Source organism: Hypanus sabinus, chromosome 28 (assembly GCF_030144855.1).
Source record: "Hypanus sabinus isolate sHypSab1 chromosome 28, sHypSab1.hap1, whole genome shotgun sequence".
Classification (NCBI taxonomy): domain Eukaryota; kingdom Metazoa; phylum Chordata; class Chondrichthyes; order Myliobatiformes; family Dasyatidae; genus Hypanus; species Hypanus sabinus.
Genome location: NC_082733.1, coordinates 12,008,095 through 12,035,142, shown reverse-complemented (window position 1 = coordinate 12,035,142; position 27,048 = coordinate 12,008,095). Strand labels below are relative to the sequence as shown.

The following is a 27,048-nucleotide window of genomic DNA, read 5'->3' as shown; positions in this document are numbered from 1 at the left end:
CCTCTGGGTGCTCTGGTTTCCGCCCACGGCCCAAAGACTAATTAGTAGGTTAATTGGTCTTTGTAAATTGTGCTGCATACTGGCGAGGGTTAAATAGATGAGCTGCTGGATGGCATGGCTGATTGACCAAAGGGCCAGTTCCGCACTGTATCTGTAAGAAAGTAAATACGTATATACTCATTCCCCTTTCACCCTAAACCTATGACCTGTAGTTCGAATCTCAGCCAATCTGGAGAATAAACCCTGCAAGTATTCATCCTACCTCTCCCCCACATACTTTTATCATTATTTGGCACTTAGAGTTTGCACTGTACGTGAGCTACCAGAGGAGAAGCAGGTACAGTGAGGTGGGGAAAAGAAAAGATCTGGAAGTTGAGAGGCTGCAGTATAGACTAGAAACAGAATAGGGTGATGTAAATTCTTGGGGACAGTGATCATGTTGCAGAGAGTAAGGATGAGCTTTTATCTCAAAAAAAATCTTTGCTTGGATTTCAAAATTGGATTGGATTAAGTAAAAGTTACCAGGTTGGAATGGTGAAGAATTCAGACAGGACAAGGGTAGGTTAACTGAGGCGGAGAAGGTGAACTTGTCATGTGAATCAGGAATAGACCTTCAAAGTTTCTCACCATGCGATATTGTCTGAACTTCATATTCTCTCTCCACCTGCGAACTCCAGGAATATCACTGATGAGGGTTTCATCAACAAATTTGCCAATTGTCTATATCACTTTTATGTAGATGAGACATAACATATAAAACTTTCATAATCATATTGCATGAAAATAGCTCCTTAAAGGGTTGCCTAAACAAGAGAAGATTTTGAATTCTCATGTATTTTAAAAGGAATAAATTAAACCATTCCTTGTAAAATTCAATGAACAACATCAAGGAAGAATTTCAGAGCTGGCAGGGAAGGAGTTAAGGAGCATTAATCTGATTCCTCAAATAAGGTAATGTAGTATAAATGAGTTTTTGACGTCTCCTGAAATAATTGCACATAAACCGAATGGATGCCATGCTTAAATCGCTTTGACAAGTTACTGGTAATACATCACCACACCCTTAAGGAGACGGGTTGTGAAAAGTTTCGTAGTACCATCCATGAAACTCAATAGGGGACTGAGAATGAAATCATGTCTTAAGATGGGGCAGCCTGAAGCTAGAGTTTGCCGCCGACAATGAGATGCAATTGTGTGCTCAGATTCTAATATTATAACAAAAACATGCAATTTCGCAAGGATTGCATGTGTTTGAGGAAAGCCTAGATGCATGTATGATCCCTGTAGAGGGAGCATCTTTGATGCATGGGTCCCAAAATGGAACAGCCACAACAGATCGGGTTTTCAGCCACTTAAACCCTCTAGTTCACTTACGTTCAGAGTGATGACAAGATGATGCCTGAGGGAACCAGGACCTGTTCTATCACATTGGACCAGCGATGTGTGAACAGAAGGTATGTTCCTTCTGTTGACTGTTGCTTCTGTTCCTTCTCTTGACTGTTGGTTTCTCAGACAGGTTTAATTAAATATGGCATCCATGCAGAGATACTGGTTAAACCCTACCATCAGGGCCTGCAGTTAATTCTCGTCCATTTCTCTCCATCCATGTAGATCGACCAAGACCAGCTTAACAAAATTCTGGAGCTTATTGAGAGTGGCAAGGAAGAGGGAGCCAGACTGGAATCTGGCGGCTGTGCCTTTGGTGATGAGGGCCACTACATTCAGCCCACGGTCTTCTCAGAAGTGACAGATTCCATGCGCATCGCAAAGGAGGAGGTACTTCTCCCAAGCCAAAGCTTTGAATGAGAATGTTGTTTAGCACCTCATAGACGTTACCAATGTCTTTCATGTGATGCAGATCTTTGGACCAGTCCAAGTAATAATGAAGTTTAAAAGCACAGAGGAAGTGATTAGAAGAGCCAACAGCAGTGAATTTGGGCTGACGGCGGGAGTGTTCACCAGGAATATTGACAGGGCAATGGCCGTGGCTTCTGCACTTCAATCTGGAACTGTCTGGTAAATATCAAATTCAGCAATTTCATCTAGAATTACCATTTCAGTATCATAAATATTTCCCTCTGAGGTGTCTCCAATAACAGGGCTACAGTGTGGTGAGAGTGGGGAGCTGCAGATTCATTACTTGTCAAAAGGACGAGGTTGGAGAAGAACGTCAGAGACGAAATTGAAATTGAATTTGGAATTGGAATTGGTTTATTATTTTCACATGTACGAAGATACAGTGAAAAGCTTGTCTTGTGTTCTGTTTATACAGATCACTCAGTGCATCAGGGTAGGACAAGATACATGGATAACAATGCTGAATATAGAATAAAGGAAGGGCAATGTAGGTAAACAACAAAGGGCAAACTCATATTGAAAGATCAAGAGCCCAGCCTATTGTAATAGGGAGCCCTTTAATAGTTTCATTATAGCAAGTAGAAGCTGTGCTCAGCATGATGGTACATGCTTTTGTATTTCAGGTTTTGAGGTCAATGACACAAAATACAGAGAGATGATGAGAAATGCACTGTTTGAACCATTGATGGAATCATAGCAACCATAACATACCTGAAGAAAACTAGACAATGTCCTACAAAGGGGGAAAAAATTTGAAAAGCTTAAGGTCATGGCAGGTGGCTGGGATAAATTACAGCATCCTTGTGTATTGGTCTAAGACTGCCTGAACCTCTACAGAGAGACTGATAATTGCACCAATCTTCTCTTGCTTACCCTTCTTGAACAGTCCCCTGAGATCCAGAATGATTTGCTTCCACTCAAAGCTGCAGGTCCTGAGTGGTTGTGGAGAACAATGACAGACTCTACCACAGTCGGCAAGGTGTGTGGTGGGGTAACTGGGCAGGTGATTTCTGAAGTCATGCAAAGACTCAACGTCCTGCGTGCCATCCCGCAGTGACTTTCTGCAGGACTGAGATTTGGTGGGAACATTGTTCTTCTTCAAAGAGGCTTCAGCGAATCCTTGAATTCTTTTCTTTGAAGTTAGAGGAAAAACACCTCATGTTCTACCTGGGTAGTCTACAAGCTGACCACCTGAATTTTTAATTCTCAAATTTCAGGTAACCTGCTCCCCCTCTGTCCCTTTTCTCTCTCTTCCCGGTTACTCACTTCCTCCTACACCCACACAGCCCCTATTACTGTTTCTTCCCTTACTCCACCTGCACCATCTGCCCATCACTCACACACTCCTCCCACTGGCTCCTCACCCTTATTTGTTTTCCTGGTCCACCTTACTTTCCTACCAGATTCCATTATCTGGAGTCCTTTGTTGCCTCCACCAGTGCCTCTATCACTCTAACTCTTCCATCTGCTTGTGACCCCTCTTCACCTGGATCCACCTATCACTTGTCAATTCTTGCTTCCCGCCCCCTTCTCCTCACCGTTTTATACTTGCTATCTCCCTCTAATCTTTGACTGTCCATTTCTCTCTACAGATGCTGCTGAACCCACCGAGTTCCTCCTGTAGTTTGCTTTTTTTCTCTCACTCCAGAATCCAGCATCTGCAATCTCTTATGTTTCCTTTCATGTGTTCAGCTGGTAATCTTTGCATGTCTGTTTTGGGAGTATGATGTTGGGTGCATGAACTACATGGTCCGTACAAAGTTGAGTGTAACAGGGAATCAGTCTGGGAATGTCATTCTGAAGATCATTCACGTACCCTGCCACTGGAAATTACAGCACAACATTGGCTAGACCACAGTTGCAGTGATGATCAGGATTTTGGTTGCCTCATTACACGAAGGATGTGGTTGTGCTGCAAAGGTTCACCAGGATGTTGCCTGCAATTGAGTGTTTCAGTTTTGAGGAGACACTGGAGAGACTGGGCTGGTTTTCCCTGGAGAAAAGGACACCAAGGCGGAACCTAATAGAAGTATATACAAGTATGGGAAGTTAGATAGATAGCAGTAAACTTTTCCTGAAGCTGTGGTGACAAAAGTTAGAGCGAATGCATTTAGGGTGGAAAGTAAGAGGTTTAGAGAGGGTCTGAGGAGATAATTTTCAGTTGGAGGGTGGTTGGAATCTGCAATACAGTTCCAAGGAATTAACGGAGGCAGGGACTCACAACATGGAAAGAGTATCTCAACAAAGACTTCAATACCAAGGCATAGAAGGCTATGGACCAAATGCTGGCAAAGGGATACCTGACAGCATTAGCAATGATGACCAAAGAGCTTTCAGAGCTGTCTGACTGTAGATTTGGAGAAATCAGATGAGACAGTGTTGGTGCATCTCTCCAGTGTCTGGAAGTGATTGTGGGATGGAGACAAGAAAGGTTGAAAGGGTGTTGAGACAATAGTGTGACCATACTGGACATTGGTTTGCAGAGCAATGGGTCTTTTGTGAACCATGAACCTTGTTGTCCTGTGGACAAAGTCACTGGGGAGAAGCAGCCCCTTTATTTAACAAAGTGAGACACAGCAGGCATCACATTGAGGCCCCTTTCAGAGGAAGAGTCCTGCTCAACCCAACACTACACGGAATTTTATGGAGTGATCAAAGACCAATTCCATATTTATGATGCATCCACAATGCTTCGTTTCAACTACATGCGAATGTCACACCTCCCACTTCGCACCCACACCACAGGCATCTAAATGCATTTTAATTAGCATTGTTTGGTCTTCCAGTAACTGTGATTTGTGGTTTTTAGGAACCCATTGTTCAGATTTGCATTTTTATGTACAGTCTATATTCAGATTTGAAGATTGGTGGCTGAAGTTTTTGTCATATGTGCTAGCCTCCATAAGAAACTTATCACAATTATGGTAGAAGGAGAAACATCAGAGGCATGCCCACTGTGCCTCTGGATGGATGGAATCCACACAATGAAATGGAGAGCAGCTCTTTGGTCGTGGGGAGAAATTGAGGAGGACCCGAGTAATGACTTTCCCCATGCGAGACAGCAAGCAGGTCCCCCATATTACAGCAGTCGGTTTTGTCTCCTTTCTTAAAGGTAGTCACAGTACACACTGCTCCTGGCTGTACTCTGGCCTCTACTAAAATTCTAAAACATGGCAGTGAAGACCTTGAGTCACAAATCCGCTATCTCATTGTCCATATCTGGGAAGGGAAGGGTGTGCCAGAGAACCTGGGAAATCCGTAATTGTGTCTGTCATCTGACAGTGCAGCAAGGCACCAGGAGTGTCCAGTTCAGGTTTCTGGAGTAAGATTTGAACCTGTGTTCTTCCAGCTCAGAAGTGAGTAGCTAAACCATTGTTAACACATTGCTCCGACTTCACGATCTTTACCTAACCATAAAATTATTGCAGAGCTATTTTACTATATCTGCAACACACACAAAATGCTGGTGGAACACAGCAGGCCAGGCTGCATCTATAGGGAGAAGCACTGTCAACGTCAGGACGAAGGGTCTTGGCCTGAAACGTCAACGGTGCTTCTCCCTATAGATGCTGCCTGGCCTGCTGTGTTCCACCAGTATTTTGTGTGTGTTGTTTGAATTTCCAGCATCTGCAGGTTTCCTCGTGTTTGCTGCTTAATATATCTACTTTTAGTTTATGCCTTTGCCCTCTATAAGGAAAATTCACCACAAATTTCATGACAAATGTCAGTGATATGAAACCCAATTCTGATTTCTGAGTCCTGCCCAAATTCTAGGAGTCAAATGATCTGCCCATAATAGATGAAACACAGCAAAGCATTAACCACCAGCCCGGTGTGATCATTGTGAGTGATCTTGTTGGTTCTTGCCAGCTGATGTCTGAGCAATGACTTTGAGCATCCTTACATGACACAGCAGGATGAGAAGCTGCCTGGTGCACACTGGCCACTTGTCTAGGACTGAGAGATGCAATGGTTTAATGTGACTTTTATTTTCTTTTACAGGGTTAACTGTTATAATGCCCTTCATGCTCAGGCACCTTTTGGAGGCTTCAAAATGTCCGGAAATGGAAGAGAAATGTAAGAACATAACACATTATGTATTTGCTTGAATTGCAATTCTGTGGTTGTCGGTCGTTCCCAGTGTTAGGGTGTGTGGAAAATGCTGAGAATTCTTCTCTCACTATAGACATAGTGAAACTGAGAGCAAATACCCCTCTTCCTTTCTGTTACTCTTCTCTTTGCATTTTGGTTTTCGAAAGAGCCTTCTTGTTCTCAAAATAACAACAGCAGTACACTTCACTTGAGTGTAGAACTCCTGTGCCTATAAGGCAGGGGTTCCCAAGCTGATGTCCATGGGTAAGAAGGCTGGGAACCCCTGGTGTAAGGGAAAGAGCAGGTATCCTAATGGAACAGGAGTATAGTGTCCTAAAACATGATGAGTTGGTGGTAGTTGACATCCGTCTGTCTCAAAGGACAATGGGTGATGATCATCATCTCAAGCCTTGGTGGAAGGTATGGAGATCCTGAGATACCCAGTCATCAAGATCCCCCCCTCTTGGCCTCACCACTGTAGTCCAAAGGAAAGCGAAGCAGTACGTTTGGCACTGGCTTGGCCGCAGGAACTGCTGGAAGGGTGTTCAGCGATGTCCAGCCGTCTTTGTGGCTCCAGTCTGGATTTGCTGTCTGGGTTTACTCCCGTAGCCTTTGTCTCTCGGCTCCGATGAGTTGGTATATTCACAGATTAGACTGCTGGAACAGGCGAGATCCCCACCTCTCAAAAAGAAAGGAAAGCCACTAATGAAGCAGCTGAAGATGGTTGAACCTAGGTCGTACCTGAGGATTGATTAATTGATTATTTATTTATTTACTTGCTTGCTTATTTATCTATCTATTGATTGAGATACAGTGCAGAATAGGCCTTTCTGGCACTTCAGGCTGTGCCACCCAGCAATCCCCAGTTTAACCAGAGCCTAATCACGGGATGATTTACAATGAACAATTAACCTATCAACCGGTAGGTCTTTGGACTGTGGGAGGAAACCCATGCGGTCACAGGGAGAACGTACAAACTCCTTATACTGCGGTGAAGTCCTGGGCTGCATGATGGATTTCCAGAAACCACATCCATCTTCCCTTCTGTGATGTGTTTGACTCCACAATTGGAGACCTTTCCCTTTCAGCCTCCTGGGTTATCTCAGTACCACATCTCCTTGAATGCTGAATGAATGTCACAAGTAGTCACTCCAGTTCCACATTTGGATAAAAACTGCAGAAACTCATACTTGCATTGGCGAGCAGGTTATTGTGAGACCGTGCCAGTTAAAAACAAAATTTTGCCTTTCACTTTGCATATTATGGTAATGTTTATTTAGTGGCACTCAGCTAACTGCTTGTGAAGATAAAATAGTGGACTACCTTTCACTTTGTCAGGCAGAAGTTGGTGTTGCAACTGTACGGGAGCAGCCTGGTTAGAAACACAGCCGGCTCTGAAGAGTGGGTACAGCACTCTAACTGTCTCCAGTCCCATAATTGTAACCGGTTCTGACAGCCATTTCCTGATATCACATTAAATGAATCAAATTGGCCGGAGACATCCTCCTGTAACATGGGGAGCTCAGAAGGCCCTGAGTATGGCCTTCTGTTCAGCACTACCTGGAGCATTTTCCTTATCGCTGCCTGCCGTGGCCCATGATCACGATCATGATGAGCGGTGGGGTCCACCCGTTACACGTTTAATTTTCCACCACTCTTCATGAATAGACACGGCAGAGCTGCACAGCCTCAGTACTGACTTATAGATATCTGTGTATGCTGTGCCTACAGTATGTACAGTAGTTCCATGTTCGAGCTTCACTAGGATGGCATCTCACCACCAGGAGCATTAAGGCTGCCCCCGTCATACATGTCACAACACTTCCCAGTAAAGCTGGAATGAGGGACGTTCTGGGACATGAATTTACATGTTGTTGTCCATGAAGTCAAATACGTTTATTGCTTGTGTAGGTCCTTAGACCCACTTTGGCATTAATATAGTACCAGGCTCAGTCACCTCGGCCTGTGGTACCAGAGAGCATTCTGTGTCCCTGCTGCTTTCAGTGCTTCTCCCAAGTTTCAATCAACATGGTTCATCAGCTGAGGGAGGCAGGAGGTGGTAATGAGGAGGCAGTTCGGGCCCAAGTATCATGTAACAAGTCTTCATGGGATTTGAAGTCAATGTTGAGAACTCGCTCTTACCTCTGAGCTCCTGTTCTGACCCGCTGCTGGGTCTGCCCTGTGGGTGGGACAGAATGAGGTCAATGATTGTGATGGAGGTGGCTTGCATCTGATTGCAATTACTGGAACCGGTCTTAGACCATAAAACATAGGAGCAGAAGAGGCCATTCAGCCCATCCAGTCTGCTCTGCCATTCAGTCATAGACTGATCCAATTCTTCCAGTCATCCCCACTCCCCTGCTTTCTCCCCATTCCCTTTGATGCCCCAGATAATCAAGAACCTATCTATCTCTGCCTTAAATGCACCCAATGACTTGGCCTCCACAGCCGCTCGTGGATACCTCTATCGCTCCACAGCCGGTTGCCAGGCTGATTACTGACAGTGGGGGATCTGTCACTGCTGAAGCCACTGCTGGAAAAAGAAGATGCTGGAGATGGTTACTGTCTAAAGGCAAAAATATATTTGCCCTCTATCAGCCTTACTGGTGATCTTACTGCTTCTGGACATGGGAAGCTTCAGAGATTGGGGAGTGGCAATTTAACTGCCCACTGTGCCCAAGTGAACAAACACACCACAGCATTTACAAAGTAGCTGAAGGTGACTGGGCCCTGGACACCATTTACAACAGAGATGAGGAGGAATTTCTTTAGCCAGATGGTGATGAATCTATAGGATTCATAGCCACAGACTGCTATGGAGCAGGCCAAGTAATTGTGGATATTTAAAGCAAAAGTTGATAGGTTCTTGATTGAGCCCTGGAATAGAACATACACTACTGCACAGTGCAGGCCCTTCAGCCCACAGTGTTGTGCTGCCTCTTAATCTACTCTAAAATCAATCTAACCCTTCCCTCTTACAGAGACATCCATTTTTCTATGCATATGCCTACCCAAGAGTCTCTTAAGTGCCCCTAATGTATCTGCCTCCACCACCACCCCTGGCAGGGCATTCCATAATTTCAAGACTCTTTGTGGAAGAAACTTAGCTCTGACATCCCCTCTATACTCTCTTCCCATCACCTTAAAATCATATCTCCTGGTAGTATCCATTTCCACCCTGGAAAGAAGTCTAAATATTAACTTGCAGCTTGAATCAACAGTAAGGAAGGCAAATACAATGTTAGCATTCAATTCAAAAGGACGAGAGTATAAAAGCAAAGGTGAAATATTGACACTTTATAAGGCATTGGTCAGACCAAGTTTGGTGTATTGTGAGCTGTTCTGGGACCCATATTTAAGAAGCTATTTGCTAGACCTGGAAAGGATCCAAGCAAGTTCACAAGAACTTGATCCTGGGAGTGAAACAGTTAATGCATGAAAAGCTTTTCATGGCTTTGGGACTGTACTTGCTGGAGTTTAGAAAAATAAGGGGTGATCTTATCGAATATTGAAAGGCCGAGATAGATTGGACATGGAGGGGATGTTTACAAAAGTGGGAGAGTCTAGGACCAGAAGGCACAGCTTCAGAATGGATGGACTCCCTTCAGAACAGAGATGAGGAGGAATTCCTTTAGGCAGATGGTGGTGAATTTGTGGAATTTATTGCCACACACTTCTATGGAGGAGGCCAAGTCATTGGGTATATTTAAAGCAATGGTTGATAGGTTCTTGATTAACATGGGCATCAAGGATTATGGGGAGATGGCAGGAAAATAAATCAGCCAAGATGGAAATGGCAGAACAGACTTGATGGGCCAAATGGCCTGATTCTCTCTTATGGTTTCGCATACTCTAGGATAATGCCCAACAGTGAAAGCTGGAGCACAGCATTAAGTAGGGTCTGCTTAAATTAAATACAGAGATGTCATCAAATAATTATTGAAAAGATTGGGCCAATAAATTGTTCTTCACAGCCACGAGCATCATGCCACCTCTCCCTGGAAGGAGAAGCAATGCAGCTGGGTATCATGAATGTCTTGTGTGCATTACGCAGGACTTGTTCTAGACCAGCCTCATTCCTGAAAGAGAATGGGTGTAGTTCAGGCCTGGAATGGGATGGGCTGCATTTCTCCAGAACTGCTAAATGCCTTTCAACAAAAGGCATAGATAGAAATAACCATGTAACAATTACAGCACGGAAACAGGCCATCTCGGCCCTTCCAGTCTGTGCTGAATGCTTACTCTCACCTAGTCCCACTGGCCCGCACTCAGCCCATAACCCTCCATTCCTTTCCTGTCCGTATACCTATCCAATTTTACTTTAAATGACAAAATCAAACCTGCCTCTACCACTTTTACTGGAAGCTCGTTCCACACAGCTACCACTCTCTGAGTAAAGAAATTCCCCCTCATGTTACCCCTAAACTTTTGCCCCTTAACTCTCAACTCATGTCCTCTTGTTTGAATCTCTCCTACTCTCAATGGAAAAAGCCTATGCACGTCAACTCTATCTATCCCCCTCATAATTTTAAATACCTCGATCAAGTCCCCCCTCAACCTTCTACACTCCAAACAATAAAGACCTAACTTCTTCAACCTTTCTCTGTAACTTAGGTGCTGAAACCCAGGTAACGTTCTAGTAAATCTCCTCTGTACTCTCTCTATTTTGTTGACATCTTTCCTATAATTCGGTGACCAGAATTGTACACAATAAAAAAAAATAATGATCCTTCTGCAGGATAGATCCTGCCGCCGAGATAGGCAGAGTCTTCTTTGGGGGTGGAGATGTCAAATACTAGAGCACGCAGATTTAAAGTGAGTGGACTAAAGTTTAAAGATGTGTGAGGTATTTTTTTTTACAGAGAGTGGTAGAATGAGCTGTCAGGGTAGGTGGTAGAAGCAGCTACTATAGTAATGTTCAGACCCAGACATCGACACATAGGAATATAGGCAACGTGCAGGCAGGTAGATTCAACTTCATTTGGTATGGTGGTCAGTGAAAATCCCACCAGAACAAGGGTTCAATTCCTGGCTAGCGAGGAACTCTGGGGTCTACTCAAGAGTTCAAGTTTGGGGACCTGCTGCAACTGCTAAAGCTTTTGCAACTCACTTACTGGAAAGATGGCCTGCGAGTCAATCTTAATTCCTTTTTGTCAAGGACTGCTTATGGCCAGACAGAGTAAGTAATAATCTTAACTTCATCATTTGGTGGCATCTCTGGTTTTAATTTCTGTAACCATTCACCCCCACCCACTGCTCCAGCTTTCATTGTAGGGCCTTGTCCCAACATACACTCTGTGTAGCCTTCTATTCCCACTGCTTACTGAAATCCCACCATCTGTTTTTCTGCCATAACAACTACTTATGAGAAAGTTAATTAACAGGGGACAGGTAATGTGGCAAGCTTGTCGGGGGCTCGCAAAACACTCAGACAAAAAAAAAGTGTTTTGTGAATTCTGTTTTGATATTTATTGTTGAACTTCCTTTCACCATCTGTTCGAGCAGCAACTTTCAGATCACCACAATTCAGTGTTTAAAAAAACTCTTTACAATACCCAAAACAAAAATCTGCCTTGCTGTCCACGGAGAGATTGTGCTCCAATGGTGTTTTGTAAACACACACCAGAGCCAAGAGGCCAAGCACTGCACATATCCACAGCACAAGGCCTACAGTCCCTCAGAGCTCTTTGCCTGAATATTTTAACAGAGCATTCTCCTTTTGCCTCTGTGATTCACTTAGTTTCTTGCACCACTGAAAACTTACTTGCCTTTGTTGACCTTGTCATGTCTTACAGATTCTAAATAAACTCAATGCTTTACAGAGTAACAGATCCATAATTTTAAACAGCAGCCAGAAGGCACCAGGTATTCCTGAGATTTGACATAGTCATACTCCTGCAAAGAGACAATCTTTGAAGGGCCAAGGTGAAAGCTATCCCTGTTTACCCTCCCACACAACACCCCAGAGCACAAAAAAAACCTTCTGCATGATCATTTCACCTTTAAACATTGAAAAGCCAGTTCCTTTTAGTTAATCAACAGGCAGTAATCCAATGTGATTCTGTGTCTGTACCAGTCTCATTTGGATTGAACTGAATTAAGAAATTCGACCTTATTTTTTTGTTGGTACAAATATAAACCAGTGAAAGCTAAATTGCTTTGCATTGTGAAGATGACTGCTCCATTATCAAACAGGGTACTCAACAAATTTACAGAGGTGTGCCTGCTCTCTGACACCAATAATTAGTGAACCAAATTAACATTCAAATGATTTTTAATCTATTATTTTAAACTTTTTAAAAATTTTAATGTTTGCTAATTAGCTGAGAATGACATCCTGTGCAAAGAATTTGCTTATATGTTTCTGCAGCTGCCTGACAGAAGCAGTAGGCGAAATGATGCCTATTGATAACACAATTGTGGTGGGGTGGAGATACGTCTCTACCAAAGGAGGTGTAAGACACTCCTTCCATCTGCTAGCCTGTAGGTCACCCTTGGGCAAGGTGTAGACCTGCTTAGCGTCTCTTCGATCAGGGTCACGTGAAGCCATGGGAGCAGGTGGTGGATGGTCAGATGAGTAGCTGGTGCATATCACAAGTCCTGGTTATGTGGACACTGACACCAGGCTGCCAATCTCTAAAGAGTATTGATAAAGGCTTGGGTCACCCGTCTTGTGAAGACACTGCCCAGAAGAAAGAAACGGCAAACCACTTCTGTAGAAAAATTTGTCATGGGAAGTCCATGGTTGCCCACATCATACAACATGGCACATAATGAACGGGTTGATAATATACAGAACAATTCAATGTTCCAATGTGAATACTGGCCTCAGTACTATCCATCTGTAGATGGTTATATGCTAGGTTAACTTTCAGTAGCTATTGTCACCTCCTTCCTTTTGATTGTCAGGCTCACAGCTAAAGGGAACTGAGATTCCTATTGCCATAGAGCAACAGAGTGTGGATACAGGCCCTACGGTTCAACCTGATGAAGGGTCTCAGCTCGAAATGTTGACTGTACTCTTTTCCATAGATGCTGCCTGACCTGCTGAGTTCCTCCAGCATTTTGTGTGTGTTTCTTTGAATTTTTTTTTTAAAAATCAGTGTTAATTTTACAGACTGTGGATCAGCAGCTGAGAAATCTTCAGCAAGCGAGTTTGTCCCTCTAGAACACAGCGCTGCTTTTCCCTGGATGTATTCTGTAAAGTTTAGGGGTGAGTTGGAGGGTCAGAGGACAGGGTTAAATGGGCAAATAGTGCGCAGCCAGTTTACTCATTGAAGCCAGACATATTGAAAGGAAATAAGGAATTAAGGATTTAGATGCAGTGGATCTGAAGCAAGAACAGAAAGTGGTGGGACCATTCAGCAGTTTAGGTAGTAGATGTGGAAACAGAAACAGAGTTAGCATTTCAGGTAAAGATCTTCCATGAGTGAAAGTATTGATCCATTTCTGCTTTACACAGGGCTTTGCAATGTTTCTGAAAATCATTTATTTACTTATCGAGATATGGTGCAGAATAGGCCCTTCCTGTGCTTTGAAATGCGCCAGCCAGCAATCCCCAGATTTAATCCTAGCCTAATCGCGGGACAACTCAGAATGACCAATTAACCTACCAACCGGTACGTCTTTGGACTCCGGAGCACCCGGAGCAAATCTGCGCAGTCACGGACAGAACATACAAACTCCCTACAGGCAGTGGCGGGAACGGAACCCGGGTCACCAGCAGGGTAAAGCGTTGTGCTAAACTGAGTCACGCTTCCACCCCCCACCCCCCTCACTTCCAGAGCTGGTAACAGAATTTCACCGCTACAGGTTTCAAATTGTTCCGGGTTTCGCTGTAACAGATTTTGCTGAGCTCATTTCAGATGAAGCCTGGCTGGCACTGACGTTTGTTGTGTTGTTCACTGCAGGGGTGAATATGGACTGAGTGAATACACAGAAGTGAAAACAGTCACCATCAAAATCTCTCAGAAATGCCAATAAACTGAAGTGCGATAAGCAGTGAAATGGTTCCAGAAGAAGTCTGAAGAAAAGATGAAAGATAAAGAAACATAAGGACATGTTTTATAACCGAGCAAAATGCTTAAGTTCTTAAAAAATAATTCCTGACTTTGCACAAAGAAAATATTTTTTTATTTCCTTCAGAACTTGTAGATTTAATCTGATATTAGCATTTTACAGTAACTGTACCCAGAGGCTGAAGGAGACTGTCTATTTTCTTCGTATATAGGACGCTGGTTATTGGCAAATGCACCATCTCAGTTTCACACTGGGTATCATTCATTGGGAGATTGCCATCAGAGCTAATCTTCTTCCCCATAACTAATCAACAACCTGCCATTAGTGCAGAATAGCACTTCAGAAAACTTCCCAGAGGGGCAAAAAGATAATTGCAGTCTATATGTTTCCCAGATTCCCAATGGGCAAAGCTCAGTATCAGGTCTGCAACTTTGAAATATACTTTTTTTAACATATTATTCTTAAACAAAGAAACAAATGTACCCTAACTCTTCTACATTTCAATGTTGGGTTTAACCCATCAATAAAATTGTTATTTGGCTCTATGGTGGTCATTTTGCTTCAAGTGCAAATAATAGATTTCAAAATATCACATTTTCCAGCAGAAAATGCTTTGTGTGTCGATATGTGTTTAATTGATCAATTCAGTTTTGATCAATTCTGTAGCCACGTTTAGTTATATTGCTTGAAGTACAAGAATTTCCTTTCTACATTGAAATTACTATTCAATTATAACATTATAACAAGAGTACAAGAAACTCTTGATATACCTGCACTGGTAAAAGGATTGAGGAGTAAAGAAAGATCATTCAACACATCAAAGATGTTCCTTTCTTCATCCAGCCAATCAGGGAATAATAAAATGCTTTTCTACTAATGAGTTACATATTCATGTGATCAGCCACAGAACAGATTAAGAAGATACAATATCACTTTCCTGACAAAGGGTCTTGAACAGAGATGCTGAGAAATTACTTTAGTCAGAGGATTTGGAATTTGTCTGTGGAATTTGTTGCCACGAGCAGCTGTGGAAGCCAAGTCATTGGGTGCATTTAAAGCAGAGTTAGATAGGTTCTTGATTAGCCAAGGCATCAAAAGGTATTGGTAGAAGGCAGGGGAGTGGGGATGACTGGAAGAATTGGATCAACTGAATGGCAGAGCAGACTCGATGGGCCGAATGGCCTACTTCTGCTCCTGTATTTTATGGACCCGAAATTCAGCTGTTTATTCCCATTTATAGATGCGACCTGATTTGCTCAGCTCTGTCACATTGTGTGTATTGCTTAAGAAGATGCAAGCACCAGTACTTCAATCAAACACAATAATCTGCTAATTAATTGCTCCAATATACGAGAAACATAATTATTATTCAGAAACCCACAAAAACATTGCTGAGTAACTCATAAACACAGGAAGTTTTGCAGCTGCTGGAGCCACACAGACACACAAAATGCTGGAGGAACTCAGCAAGTCAGGCAGCATCCATGGAAATAAAGGGTCTCAGCCCAAAACGTGGACTGTCTATTCTTTTCCATAGATGTTGCCCGACTTGCTGAGTTCCTCCAGCATTTGGTGTGTGTTGCACTGAGTAAATTTTGATACTTGTCGGGGCCATTAAAGTTGTCAGTGGATTATTTTTAAATGGAACCTAGCACAGGAACTGGCCCTTTGGCCTACAGTGTTGTGCCAAAATGACGACATTACTAATCAAATGCCGAACATGGTAACCATGTATTTCAACTTCCTGCATATCCATCAGCCTTTCTAAGAGCCTCTTAAATGCCTCTGTCATATTGACATCCATCACCAGCCCAGGCAGTGCATTCTATGTGTAAAAATGTGCCACACTCATCTCCTTTCAACTTACTCCGCTTTACTTTAATGCACACACTCAGGTACTAGACATTTCAACCCTGGGGAGAATGGTAATGGTATATATGCCTCTCATAATCATAAACCTCCGTCACATCTCAGCCTCTGCTGCTCCAGGAAAAGCAATCCAAGTCTGTCCAGCCTCTTCTTTCAGCACAGGCCCTCTAATCCAGACAGCATCCTGGTAAACTTCTACCTTCTCCAAAGCCTTGACATCCTTCCTATAATGGGGCAACCAGGTATGGACGCAATACCTCAGACGTGCCCACACTAGAACTTTATAAGGCTGCAACGTAACTTCCCAACTCTTGAACTCACTTTGACTTGAACTAATAAAGTCACTCATGATATACGCCTTCTTTATATCACTTCTATGTGTACAACAACCCTATCAGATTAATACTCTGAATATTAACTTAGAACGTAAAACAGTACAGCACAGGAACAGGCCATTCAGCCCACAATGTTGTGCCAAGCTAGCTAAAAAGCAAATCAAGCACTAATCCCTCCTATCTACACCAGGTCCATATCCCGCCATCTTCCTTACATCCAGGTGTCTATCCAAATGTTTCTTAAAATCCTCTAACATATTTGTCTCTACCACCACATCAGGCAGTGCATTTCAGGCATCCACCACTCTCTGAGTAAAAAAAGTTACCCCTCACATCCTGCTTGATCCTACCCCCTCTCACCTTCAAAGCACGCCCTCTGGTATTAGACATTAAGTTCTAACTCAAAAATGAATAAAAACTGTAGTGAGAAGGGAAAATATTTGACAAGAGTCATGTCAGAAGGAAGAGGAAAACTTTGAATATGGAAAGAAGGGAACAGCTGAACAAATTCAGAAATTAGAACAACACACACAAAATGCTGGTGGAACGCAGCAGGCCAGGCAGCATCTACAGGGAGAAGTGCTGTCAACATTTCGGGCCGAGACCCTTCATCAGGACACCAGCATTTTGTGTGTGTTGCTTGAATTTCCAGCATCTGCAGATTTCCTCATGTTTGCCTCAGAAATTAGAACTATCATTTTGTAAAGTAAGAAACACAACAGCTGGATAAAAGAAAGAAAGAAGCTTAGCCAATGTTCAATTCCTTATGGAGTACACCAAAGAGTTTTGAAAATGAAGACTGTGAACGGATGGCTCAGACAGACAAAGGTGTACTTTTGTGGCTATTATTGATGCTGTTGCGTGAACAAAGTCACGGAGAGATGTAGCTGGTAGTGATGAAGCAGTCTTTTATTTTATACACACGCTCACAAATATACTGACTGCTGCTTGGAGGGGAGGGGGGAGAGGGTGAGGGGAAGGGGAGGAGGAAGGGGAGGGGGAGAGGGAGAGACTCTCAATCCAATAGTACAGCACAAAGGTAACAGGACAGTTTCAAATTCTCAGACCTTCCCACCAATGCACCCAAAATAAGTGTCAATTATTATTGTATTCATGCAAAGGGATGTTGATTGGATTATACATAGGTAGACAATCAGTTAAGTGCCTGTTTCCTGGTCTGCATTTTACTGTTCAGAGCTGCAGATTAAATTTAATCTACAATCCATATTCAGATCAGGTCTCATTGCTGAAGTCAATATTACCTATACGTCTGAACCCCAAAAAAACCCCCTAATAATGGAAACAAAACTTAAAATAAATGATTAGCAAGGAAGGCAATTTGTTTTCTGGCAAAACAGAGAATGAACTGAAAAAAAAGGCAGAGCAGCATTTGTTAAGAAACAGTAACACCTGTGAAGTGCAAAGATATCCTAGAGAGATCAACAAATTCATCCATTTCAGATGACCTGATGAACAAAAAAAAAAGATTGTTGAGAGTCACTCAAACCCCCCTATGTGTTAGAGGGAGTTAGAAGAGCAAATGTATAGGTACATTTCAAAGTTAAAACAAGACAAAAAGAGTTTTCAACTGTCCTAATATGTTCTGGGAGAAAAGCACAGTAAAAGCTGTAGAGAGTGCAGAATAATTTAATCAGAATAAAGGGAGCTAATGAGAGAATGAGGGTATACCAGCCAATTGTATATGGTGGTAGCAGGAGAAAAGTTTAGAAGCAGTGATCACAATTCTTTTAGATTAAATATAGTGTTGAAAATCAGCAGCAGCAGGCCAGGAAGAAAAGGTTTAAAGTGAAATAAGGATGATTTAATCAAGCTGAAGTGTGATTATACCGGAAGTGAATGAGAAACAGGCTCTTCAGGGCAGTAGTATCTGAGCGTTCATGGAAGTGAGCACTGATTGAAGGAAAAGGGGAAACTAGCAAAATTGGACCCCCTCCATGAGGAACATACTTGGTAAGATAAACCAAATAGGGAAGCTTGTGAGAAATACTGAAAGCTCAGCACTGTAAAGTTACAGAAAGTGCAGGGGGTGAACTTTTTAAAAAGAGTGTCAGGAGGGAGGGTACATGGAGAGAGATTAGTAGGTAATCTTTTTGTAGATAAGTGAAAGGAAGGATCAGAATCAGAATCAGACTCAGGTTTACTATCACCAGCATGTGTCATGAAATTTGTTAATTTAGCAACAGAAGTTCAACGCAATACATAATATAGAAGAAAAAAAACACAAAATAAAATAATAAGTAAATCAATTACAGTACTGTATACATATATTGACTAGATCAAAAATCGTGCAAAAAAACAAATAATATATATTAAAAAAGTGAGGTAGTGTCCAAGGGTTCAATGTCCATTTAGGAATCGGATGGCAGAGGGGAAGAAGCTGTTCCTGAATCAGGGATGCTGCCTTAAAGCAGCATCGGTTATATGTGTAGAATGTAATCAATACTTTGCGTCAGCCTCCAAGGAAGAGGGAAGAGAAGGGAGGAGCATGAGAACTATTACAACTGATAAGCATAGAGGGAGAGGAAACAGTAAGGTTTCTAGTATAATGAACAAATTGCCAGACCCAGTTAAAATGAATCTCAGCCTTTTCACTAACGCAAGGGTGGAAATAATGCAGGATCTGTCAATTTTCAAACCCTTTAACTACAGGACAGCTGATGTTTCATTGTGTCTTAGAACACTACAGTACAGAAACAGGTTCTTTGGCCCATCTAGTCCATGCTGAACCATTATTCTGCACTCCTCCCATGTACAGTACTTATTCAAACTTCTCTCAAATACTGAAATCAAACCTGCATCCACCACTTCCTCTGGCAGCTCGTTCTACCCCCTCACCATCCTCTGAGTGAAGATCTCCCTCATGTTCCCCTTAGATAGATATCTGATGGATAGGGGAATCAAGGGATATGGGGACAAGGCAGGGACTGGGTATTGATAGTGAATGATCAGCCATGATCTCAGAATGGCGGTGCAGACTTGAGGGGACAAATGGTCTACTTCTGCACCTATTGTCTATTGTCTATTGTAAACATTTCACTTTTCACCCTAAACCCATGGCCTCTAGTTCTAGCTTTACCCAACCTCAGTGGAAAAAACCTGCTTACATTTACCCTATCTATACCACATAATTTTCTATACCCCTATCAAATCGCCCTTCATTCTCCTCAAGCTCAAGGAAATTAAGGTCCTACTCAACATTTCCCTAAAACCCAGGTCCTCAAGTCCTGGGAACATCCTTGTAATTTTTTTCTATATTCTTTCAATCTTATTGATATCTTTCCTGTAGTTGACTGGGACTGCACACAATACTCCAAGTTGGACTTCACCAACTTCTTATCCAATTTCGACATAACGTTCCCATTCCAGAACTCAATCCTTTTTTTTAATGAAAGCCAATGTGCCTAAAGATCTCTTTACAATCCTATCAACCTGTGACGCCAGTTTCAAACAATTATGGACCTTTGCACCTTACTGTCTACCTGCACTTTACTCCCTCTAGGATCCCAGCAGAGATCCTTAAGAAAGATGGACTAGCTCTCCTGCACCACAGACATGGCTTGCTCTTGAAGGTCTTGGAAAAGGAACAACTGCGCCCAGGACCCAGGGATGCTCTAAAAGTGACTGTATTCAAGAAGACAGACAAGGCAGATGGTAGCAATTACAGAGGAATCGCCCTCCTGTTAACAACAGGCAAAGTACTTGTACGTATCCTTATCAACCAACTTCTTCCACTATCTGAAGTACTCCTGAATCATAGTGTGGTTTCCACCCAGCTAGAGATACCACAGCTATGGTCTCACAACATGCCATTTACAGGCAAAATGTGCCCTTGTACTCAGCATTCATTGATTTGATGAAGGCATTTGATACAGTAAACTGCCAAACTCTCTGGCATACACCACCAAGACATGGCTGGTCTGACAGGTGCCTATGAATATAGAGGTCACTGTATGATGGCATGTCAGCCACTGTACTCAGCAATAATTGGCATGGAATCAGAACACTTCATTATTAAGACAGGAGTCAAAAAGGCTGTATCATTGCACCCACCCTATTTGCCTTCTTTATTGCTGCTGTCCTTCACCTAATTGGCCAATTCCCAATCCTGTACTGAACGGACAACAGGCTTTTCATCCTCAGATGGTTGAAGGCCACGAACAAGGTCAACAGCACCACTATCATGGAGCTTCAGTATGCAGATGACAAAGACATCACAGAACACTCTGAAGAAAGCCTCCAATGTATTCTGAATGCCTTTGCCAAGGGATATAGGGCCTAGGTCTTCTTCTGAATACAAATAAGGCACAGGTCCTATATCAGCCACTGCCCAACCAGCCATTAATCCAGTCCACTATACTGTAAAGGGGGTTTCTTCTTTTTTCTTTGTTACTGTGTATGTAATCAAAAGGGCTTCTTTGTTTTGTTAACTAGCAGGAATGCTTCTTTGTTGTGAGAGAGTTGTGCGAAGCTTGTTTGGGTTAAAATGTACTGCTAACGAGAATTGTATCCCTTTGTAAACCAAATGGGAATTAATGTTGTTCTTTCTTCTGAGTCTGTAAGCTTTTGTTGACGGGCTTTTGGGCAGATCGGCGCGAGGGGGTTGAGAGAGAGGACGCAATGCTGTAAGCTGGGCGAGGAACGGACCCCAAGCGGGGGTCCGACGCCAGGAGGTACTCCGAGGAGGGGGGGATGAAGCTAGATGTGCTTGGTTGACCACTTCAGAGGGTCCTGAGCTGCGAGTCGAGGAGTTCGGAAGGGAGCGAATGGTGGCCAGAAGACTTCAGTAATTGAGCTCCAACGGTTGTGCACGAAGTGGTTTGAACTTTGATAAGTTTGGCGCCTTTTCTTAATTTTTTTCTTCATATATACTGTATCATTATTAATCACTTAGTTATAGTAATATTTATAAATTGTACTCATTTAATCGCATTTGGTGTACTGTCTGTTTTTGGGCGAGGCGGGGACATCACAAAGCATCCACACCAGCGGATTACCCAGTTTGGCGGGGCCGAAGACTGCTCCCCCTAGACGAGAACGAGCTGAGCGAGCCTGAGGCGACCCAGGGGGTTACAATCCAATCACCCTTGAAGAGGTAGGCCATTTTCCCTACTCCTCCAAAGTAGACATTGACTCGGAGATCAACCACCCCGAGTAATGCTATTGGACCCTATGCAAGATTAAGGAAAAAGAGTCTTTGAAGACCATGACCTACAGGTCCAAACAAAGCTTTTGGTCTACAGAGCAGTCGTCCTTCCTACATTACTGTATGGAGCTGAATCATAGCTCATCTATAGGAGACACCCGAAAGTCCTGGAACAATACCAAAGAACCTTCTGAAAGATTTTGAGGATCAGCTGGAAGGTCAGACCCACTAACACCAGCACACTGGAGGAAGCCAACATGAACAGCATCTCCACTACGATAAGGCATCACCAACTCCAATGGATAGGTCACGTCATTAGGGTATCTAACTCTCGTCTCCCCAGACAGATCCAGGTGAAGGAAGGTCAGCGAGCCCCTGGTGGGTAAAGGAAATGCTTCAAAGGCAACATCAAATTCAGTCTGAAGAAATTCAACATTACATCTATGCACTCAACAGATACACCTGGAGGAAATCTGTTCAAGAGGGAGTGGCACTACATGAGCATGACCTCTGCGGTGCCACACAGAATGAGTGGCAGCTACACAAGGAGAAAGTGAACAACCAAAAGACCCAAACACTAACCACAATCATCACTTACTCTTGCTCACATTGCACCAGAATATGTGGATCCCATATCAGCCTGAGGACCCACCAGTAGACAACCTCTTAGGAGAACATCTTACTTGACCCAACCCTTACACAGAGCCTTCAGTCTGGACTCCATGTTCTACTCATATTTCTCAGATCCACACCCATCCTTAACACAACCATCCACCCTTCCCCAAGAATCTGCCATCAAGTAACTCACAACTATATGTACACAGCCTCTTGCCATAATCCATCAACCTCAGTCACTACATATCCATATTCAGCAGTCCCAACACACACACTCTCATCCTCAAACAAACCCTTCAATTCTCGATCTGCCATTTCCACAGACATTGAAATGAACCACTCATATTGTGCTATGTTGCTCGAGCATAAATATCGCCTATATCCTTCAAATTCACCCCTCAATATCCCACAAGTAAACTCCTACTCTCTCCACTAACTTGAATAACCCAGCCTCTGCCTGTTGTCCCTTAATTCATGTCTGTTCCCCTGAAATGTAACAAATCAGTCTCACTCCATCCCTCTCCCTCAGTACCGCAGTGCCTCCATTTACTTAATTTCCAATTATACACTGCAAAGTTCAAGGAGTATATTGTGAGCAACCCCAGTCCTTGTGGAACACCGCTCCAGACTAAACCCCTTCCCTCTGCTGTGTATTACTATCCTTTACTCTCTGCTCTATGAAACCAACTAACAATCCACTTTGCTACTTGTCTCCTGACTGTATTCTCCATTCTTAGTCTGTTGACAGGTACCCAGATGCACATTGGACAGGATTATCGTGATATAACACTCATGGACCTTCAGAGACTAAGCACCAGGTCACTCATTCATTGATATAGCGTAGTGGTTAGCACAATGCTTCACGGCACCAGCGACCCAAGTTCAATTCCCACTACTGCCTTAAGGAGTTTATACGTTCTACCCGTGACCACATGGAATTCCTCTGTTTGCTCTGGTTTCCTCCCACAATCCAAAGACATGCCAGCTAGTGAGTTAATTGATCATTGTGAATTGTCCCATGATTAGACTATGGTTAAATGGGGGTTGCTGGGCTGTGCAGCTTGAAGCCCTGGAAGGGCCTATGCACACTGCATTTCAATAAATAAATAAACAAACAAACATTTTTCCTTTGTTAAAGGTCCACAAAGAAGCCCTGGAAAACATGAACTTCTTACCAGGCCATAGGAGCCACCACTTGGTTAAAGAAGGCATTGCTGATAAAACTCAGTACAAAGTACAGCCTTTGATCAACTGAAAGATAGAGAGTTTCAAGTTCACAACATGAAACTCAGTGTGAAGCTTGTGGTTTATGAGCAATCAGTGATCCCCGCTTCCCTGCCCACTCCTGAGACCTGAACTATTTACAAGCGGTACAGGGAGATACCATCTTCATTGTTTCCACGAAATCCTCCAGATCATTGGATGGATAAATGAATCATCATCAACTTTCTCTGCCAAGCCAAAATTGCAAGCATTAACATCCTAATTACATTCAATTGGTTCCAGTGGGTAGGTGATATAGCTACCAGGTGGCACGGTGGTGTAGTGGTTAGTGAAGCACGTTACTGTGCCTGCGATAGGGTTCAACTCCTGACACTGTCTGTAAGGAGTTTGCATGTTCTCCTCATGATGGTGTGGGTTTCCTCTGGTGCTCCGGTGTCCTTCCACAATACAAAAACATCCGAGTTGGGGTTAATAAGCTATGTTGGTGCCAGAAGCGTGGTGACGCTTGTGGGCTGCCCCCAGCACATCCTCAGACTGAGTTGGTCGTTGCTGCAAAGGACCCATTTCACTGTACGCTTCGGCTTACATACAGCAAATAAAGCTAAACTTTATCTAATCTTTAACGTCTTTCACCTGGCTGACCCCAGTCTCTTGAAGTGCAGTTCTAGTTTCAGTCGCTCGAAGAGAGCTGGAGGAGGGGAGTTATGTTCCTCTTGTAGCACCCTCACCAGCACGGGGACTGCCGGCACACTGACCACTCACCGGAGCCTTGACAACATGCAGAAGCCCAGTGTAAATGACAGAAGGAGTTTACCACGTGCCAGGCTATCCACCCTGTTAGCTGGGCATTTCCCGCTTATCCGTAGCAGAGACTGCATCCTTCTCAGAACAGTCCTCAATCCTGAAGGCCTGTCTGAAGTAATACCTGGGGTCTTTTTAAAACCTATGTGCCATTCTCTCTCTGTTACGTCCTCAAAAAGCAATGGACGTCAGTGAAGTTGGTGAGTTTAAGACCTCACCTGATGAAGCCTCGTGTTACCAGACCTGTTCCTGCTGCTGTGGTGTTGGCATCGACAAGGTGGAAGTGAGGTGAACTTTCTTTGCCGATGGGCTGTGAGTCTTTTCAACCAGTCAGGGGTGTGGGCAGATCAACTGGACGAGTTTCTGGGCAAAAAGCAATGTGAGCTAGCAGGGTGGTGCACTCCAAAGAAGCAGTCCTGACCACACACAAAATGCTGGTGGAACACAGCAGGCCAGGCAGCATCTATAGGGAGAAGCACTGTCGACGTTTCGGGCCGAAACCCTTCGTGCTTCTCCCTATAGATGCTGCCCGGCCTGCTGTGTTCCATCAGCATTTTGTGTGTGTTGTATGAATTTCTAGCATCTGCAGATTTCCTCATGCCTGACCACAGGTGCCACAATTCTGTGTTCTGGTTTTCCTCTAGAGCCCCAAATCCCAATTACGTGCTGGCAAGCAGATGGCCAGTGTAAATTATCCCTTAATGTAAGCTAATGGCAAAATATCATCAAGGGGACTGGAGGGTCACGTGTAAAAGGGACAGTGAGGGTAAATGGAACTGCTCTCCCGGGAGATGACCTGGAATGGATGGATCATCTGTGTACTTTACGGGGTAGAAACTGCCCCCATTTCCAGGTGAGTCCTCCTACAGAATCCACATCAGACTTCACCAAACAGAGATAGGTAGATCATTACTCAGTTCGTGATGGTGCCGTGGACTACCCAAAACTGGAGTAAGAATGGGTGTGGGTTGAGAGCCTGGGAAACAGATATGGTAGCCCGGGGGATACTTGTGGGGTGGGCTCGAGAATGGCCCGGTCTGGTGATGTCCTGGCACTGGTCGTGGAATATCCCGGTGCTTGTCTGGTGTTAACTCTGGGCTGATGGAATATCAGTCTGCAGATTGGCCCGGTGGTAACGCGGGGCTGATGGAATATCAGTCTGCAGGTTGGCCCGGTGGTGACCCGGGGCTGATGGAATATCAGTCTGCAGGTTGGCCCGGTGGTGACCCGGGGCTGATGGAATATCAGTCTGCAGGTTGGCCTGGTAACCCGGGGCAGATGGAATATCAGTCTGCAGATTGGCCCGGTGGTAACCCGGAGCTGATGGAATATCAGTCTGTAGGTTGGCCCGGTAACCCGGGGCTGATGGAATATCAGTCTGCAGATTGGCCCGGTGACCCGGGGCTGATGGAATATCAGTCTGCAGATTGGCCCGGTGGTAACCCGGGGCTGATGGAATATCAGTCTGTAGGTTGGCCCGGTGGTAACCCGGGGCTGATGGAATATCAGTCTGTAGGTTGGCCCGGTGGTAACGCGGGGCTGATGGAATATCAGTCTGTAGGTTGGCCCGGTAACCCGGGACTGATGGAATATCAGTCTGCAGATTGGCCCGGTGGTGACCCGGGGCTGATGGAATATCAGTCTGCAGATTGGCCCGGTGGTGACCTGGGGCTGATGGAATATCAGTCTGCAGATTGGCCCGGTGGTAACGCGGGGCTGATGGAATATCAGTCTGTAGGTTGGCCCGGTAACCCGGGGCTGATGGAATATCAGTCTGTAGGTTGGCCCGGTGGTGACCCGGGGCTGATGGAATATCAGTCTGTAGGTTGGCCTGGTGGTGACCCGGGGCTGATGGAATATCAGTCTGTAGGTTGGCCCGGTGGTAACCCGGGGCTGATGGAATATCAGTCTGCAGGTTGGCCCGGTAACCCGGGGCTGATGGAATATCAGTCTGCAGGTTGGCCCGGTAACCCGAGGCTGATGGAATATCAGTCTGCAGATTGGCCCGGTGGGAACGCGGGGCTGATGGAATATCAGTCTGTAGGTTGGCCCGGTGGTAACGCGGGGCTGATGGAATATCAGTCTGTAGGTTGGCCCGGTAACCCGGGACTGATGGAATATCAGTCTGCAGATTGGCCCGGTGGTGACCCGGGGCTGATGGAATATCAGTCTGCAGATTGGCCCGGTGGTGACCTGGGGCTGATGGAATATCAGTCTGCAGATTGGCCCGGTGGTAACGCGGGGCTGATGGAATATCAGTCTGTAGGTTGGCCCGGTAACCCGGGGCTGATGGAATATCAGTCTGTAGGTTGGCCCGGTGGTGACCCGGGGCTGATGGAATATCAGTCTGTAGGTTGGCCCGGTGGTGACCCGGGGCTGATGGAATATCAGTCTGCAGATTGGCCCGGTGGTAACGCGGGGCTGATGGAATATCAGTCTGTAGGTTGGCCCGGTGGTAACGCGGGGCTGATGGAATATCAGTCTGCAGGTTGGCCCGGTAACCCGGGGCTGATGGAATATCAGTCTGCAGGTTGGCCCGGTAACCCGGGGCTGATGGAATATCAGTCTGCAGATTGGCCCGGTGGGAACGCGGGGCTGATGGAATATCAGTCTGTAGGTTGGCCCGGTGGTGACCCAGGGCTGATGGAATATCAGTCTGCAGATTGGCCCGGTGGTGACCCGGGGCTGATGGAATATCAGTCTGTAGGTTGGCCCGGTGACCTGGGGCTGATGGAATATCAGTCTGTATGTTGGCCCGGTGGTAACGCGGGGCTGATGGAATATCAGTCTGCAGATTGGCCCGGTGGTAACGCGGGGCTGATGGAATATCAGTCTGCAGATTGGCCCGGTGGTAACGCGGGGCTGATGGAATATCAGTCTGTAGGTTGCCCCGGTGACCTGGGGCTGATGGAATATCAGTCTGTATGTTGGCCCGGTGGTAACGCGGGGCTGATGGAATATCAGTCTGCAGATTGGCCCGGTGGTGACCCGGGGCTGATGGAATATCAGTCTGCAGGTTGGCCCAGTGGTGACCCGGGGCTGATGGAGTATCAGTCTGTAGGTTGGCCCGGT

At 44.6% G+C, this 27,048-nt stretch overlaps 1 protein-coding gene across 1 annotated transcript in view; it reads left to right on the top strand.

Annotated features, from left to right (window-relative positions):
- aldh1a3 (aldehyde dehydrogenase 1 family, member A3) overlaps positions 1-14,501 on the top strand; it is a 109,404-nt gene extending 94,903 nt beyond the window's left edge. The window contains exons 10-13 of the mRNA XM_059952465.1: positions 1,612-1,776; positions 1,859-2,016; positions 5,860-5,934; positions 13,860-14,501. Of these exons, the coding sequence (XP_059808448.1) occupies positions 1,612-1,776; positions 1,859-2,016; positions 5,860-5,934; positions 13,860-13,932 (471 nt within the window). The 3' untranslated portion in view covers positions 13,933-14,501. The remainder of the gene's footprint in view (positions 1-1,611; positions 1,777-1,858; positions 2,017-5,859; positions 5,935-13,859) is intronic.
- Positions 14,502-27,048: the final 12,547 nt, after the last annotated feature.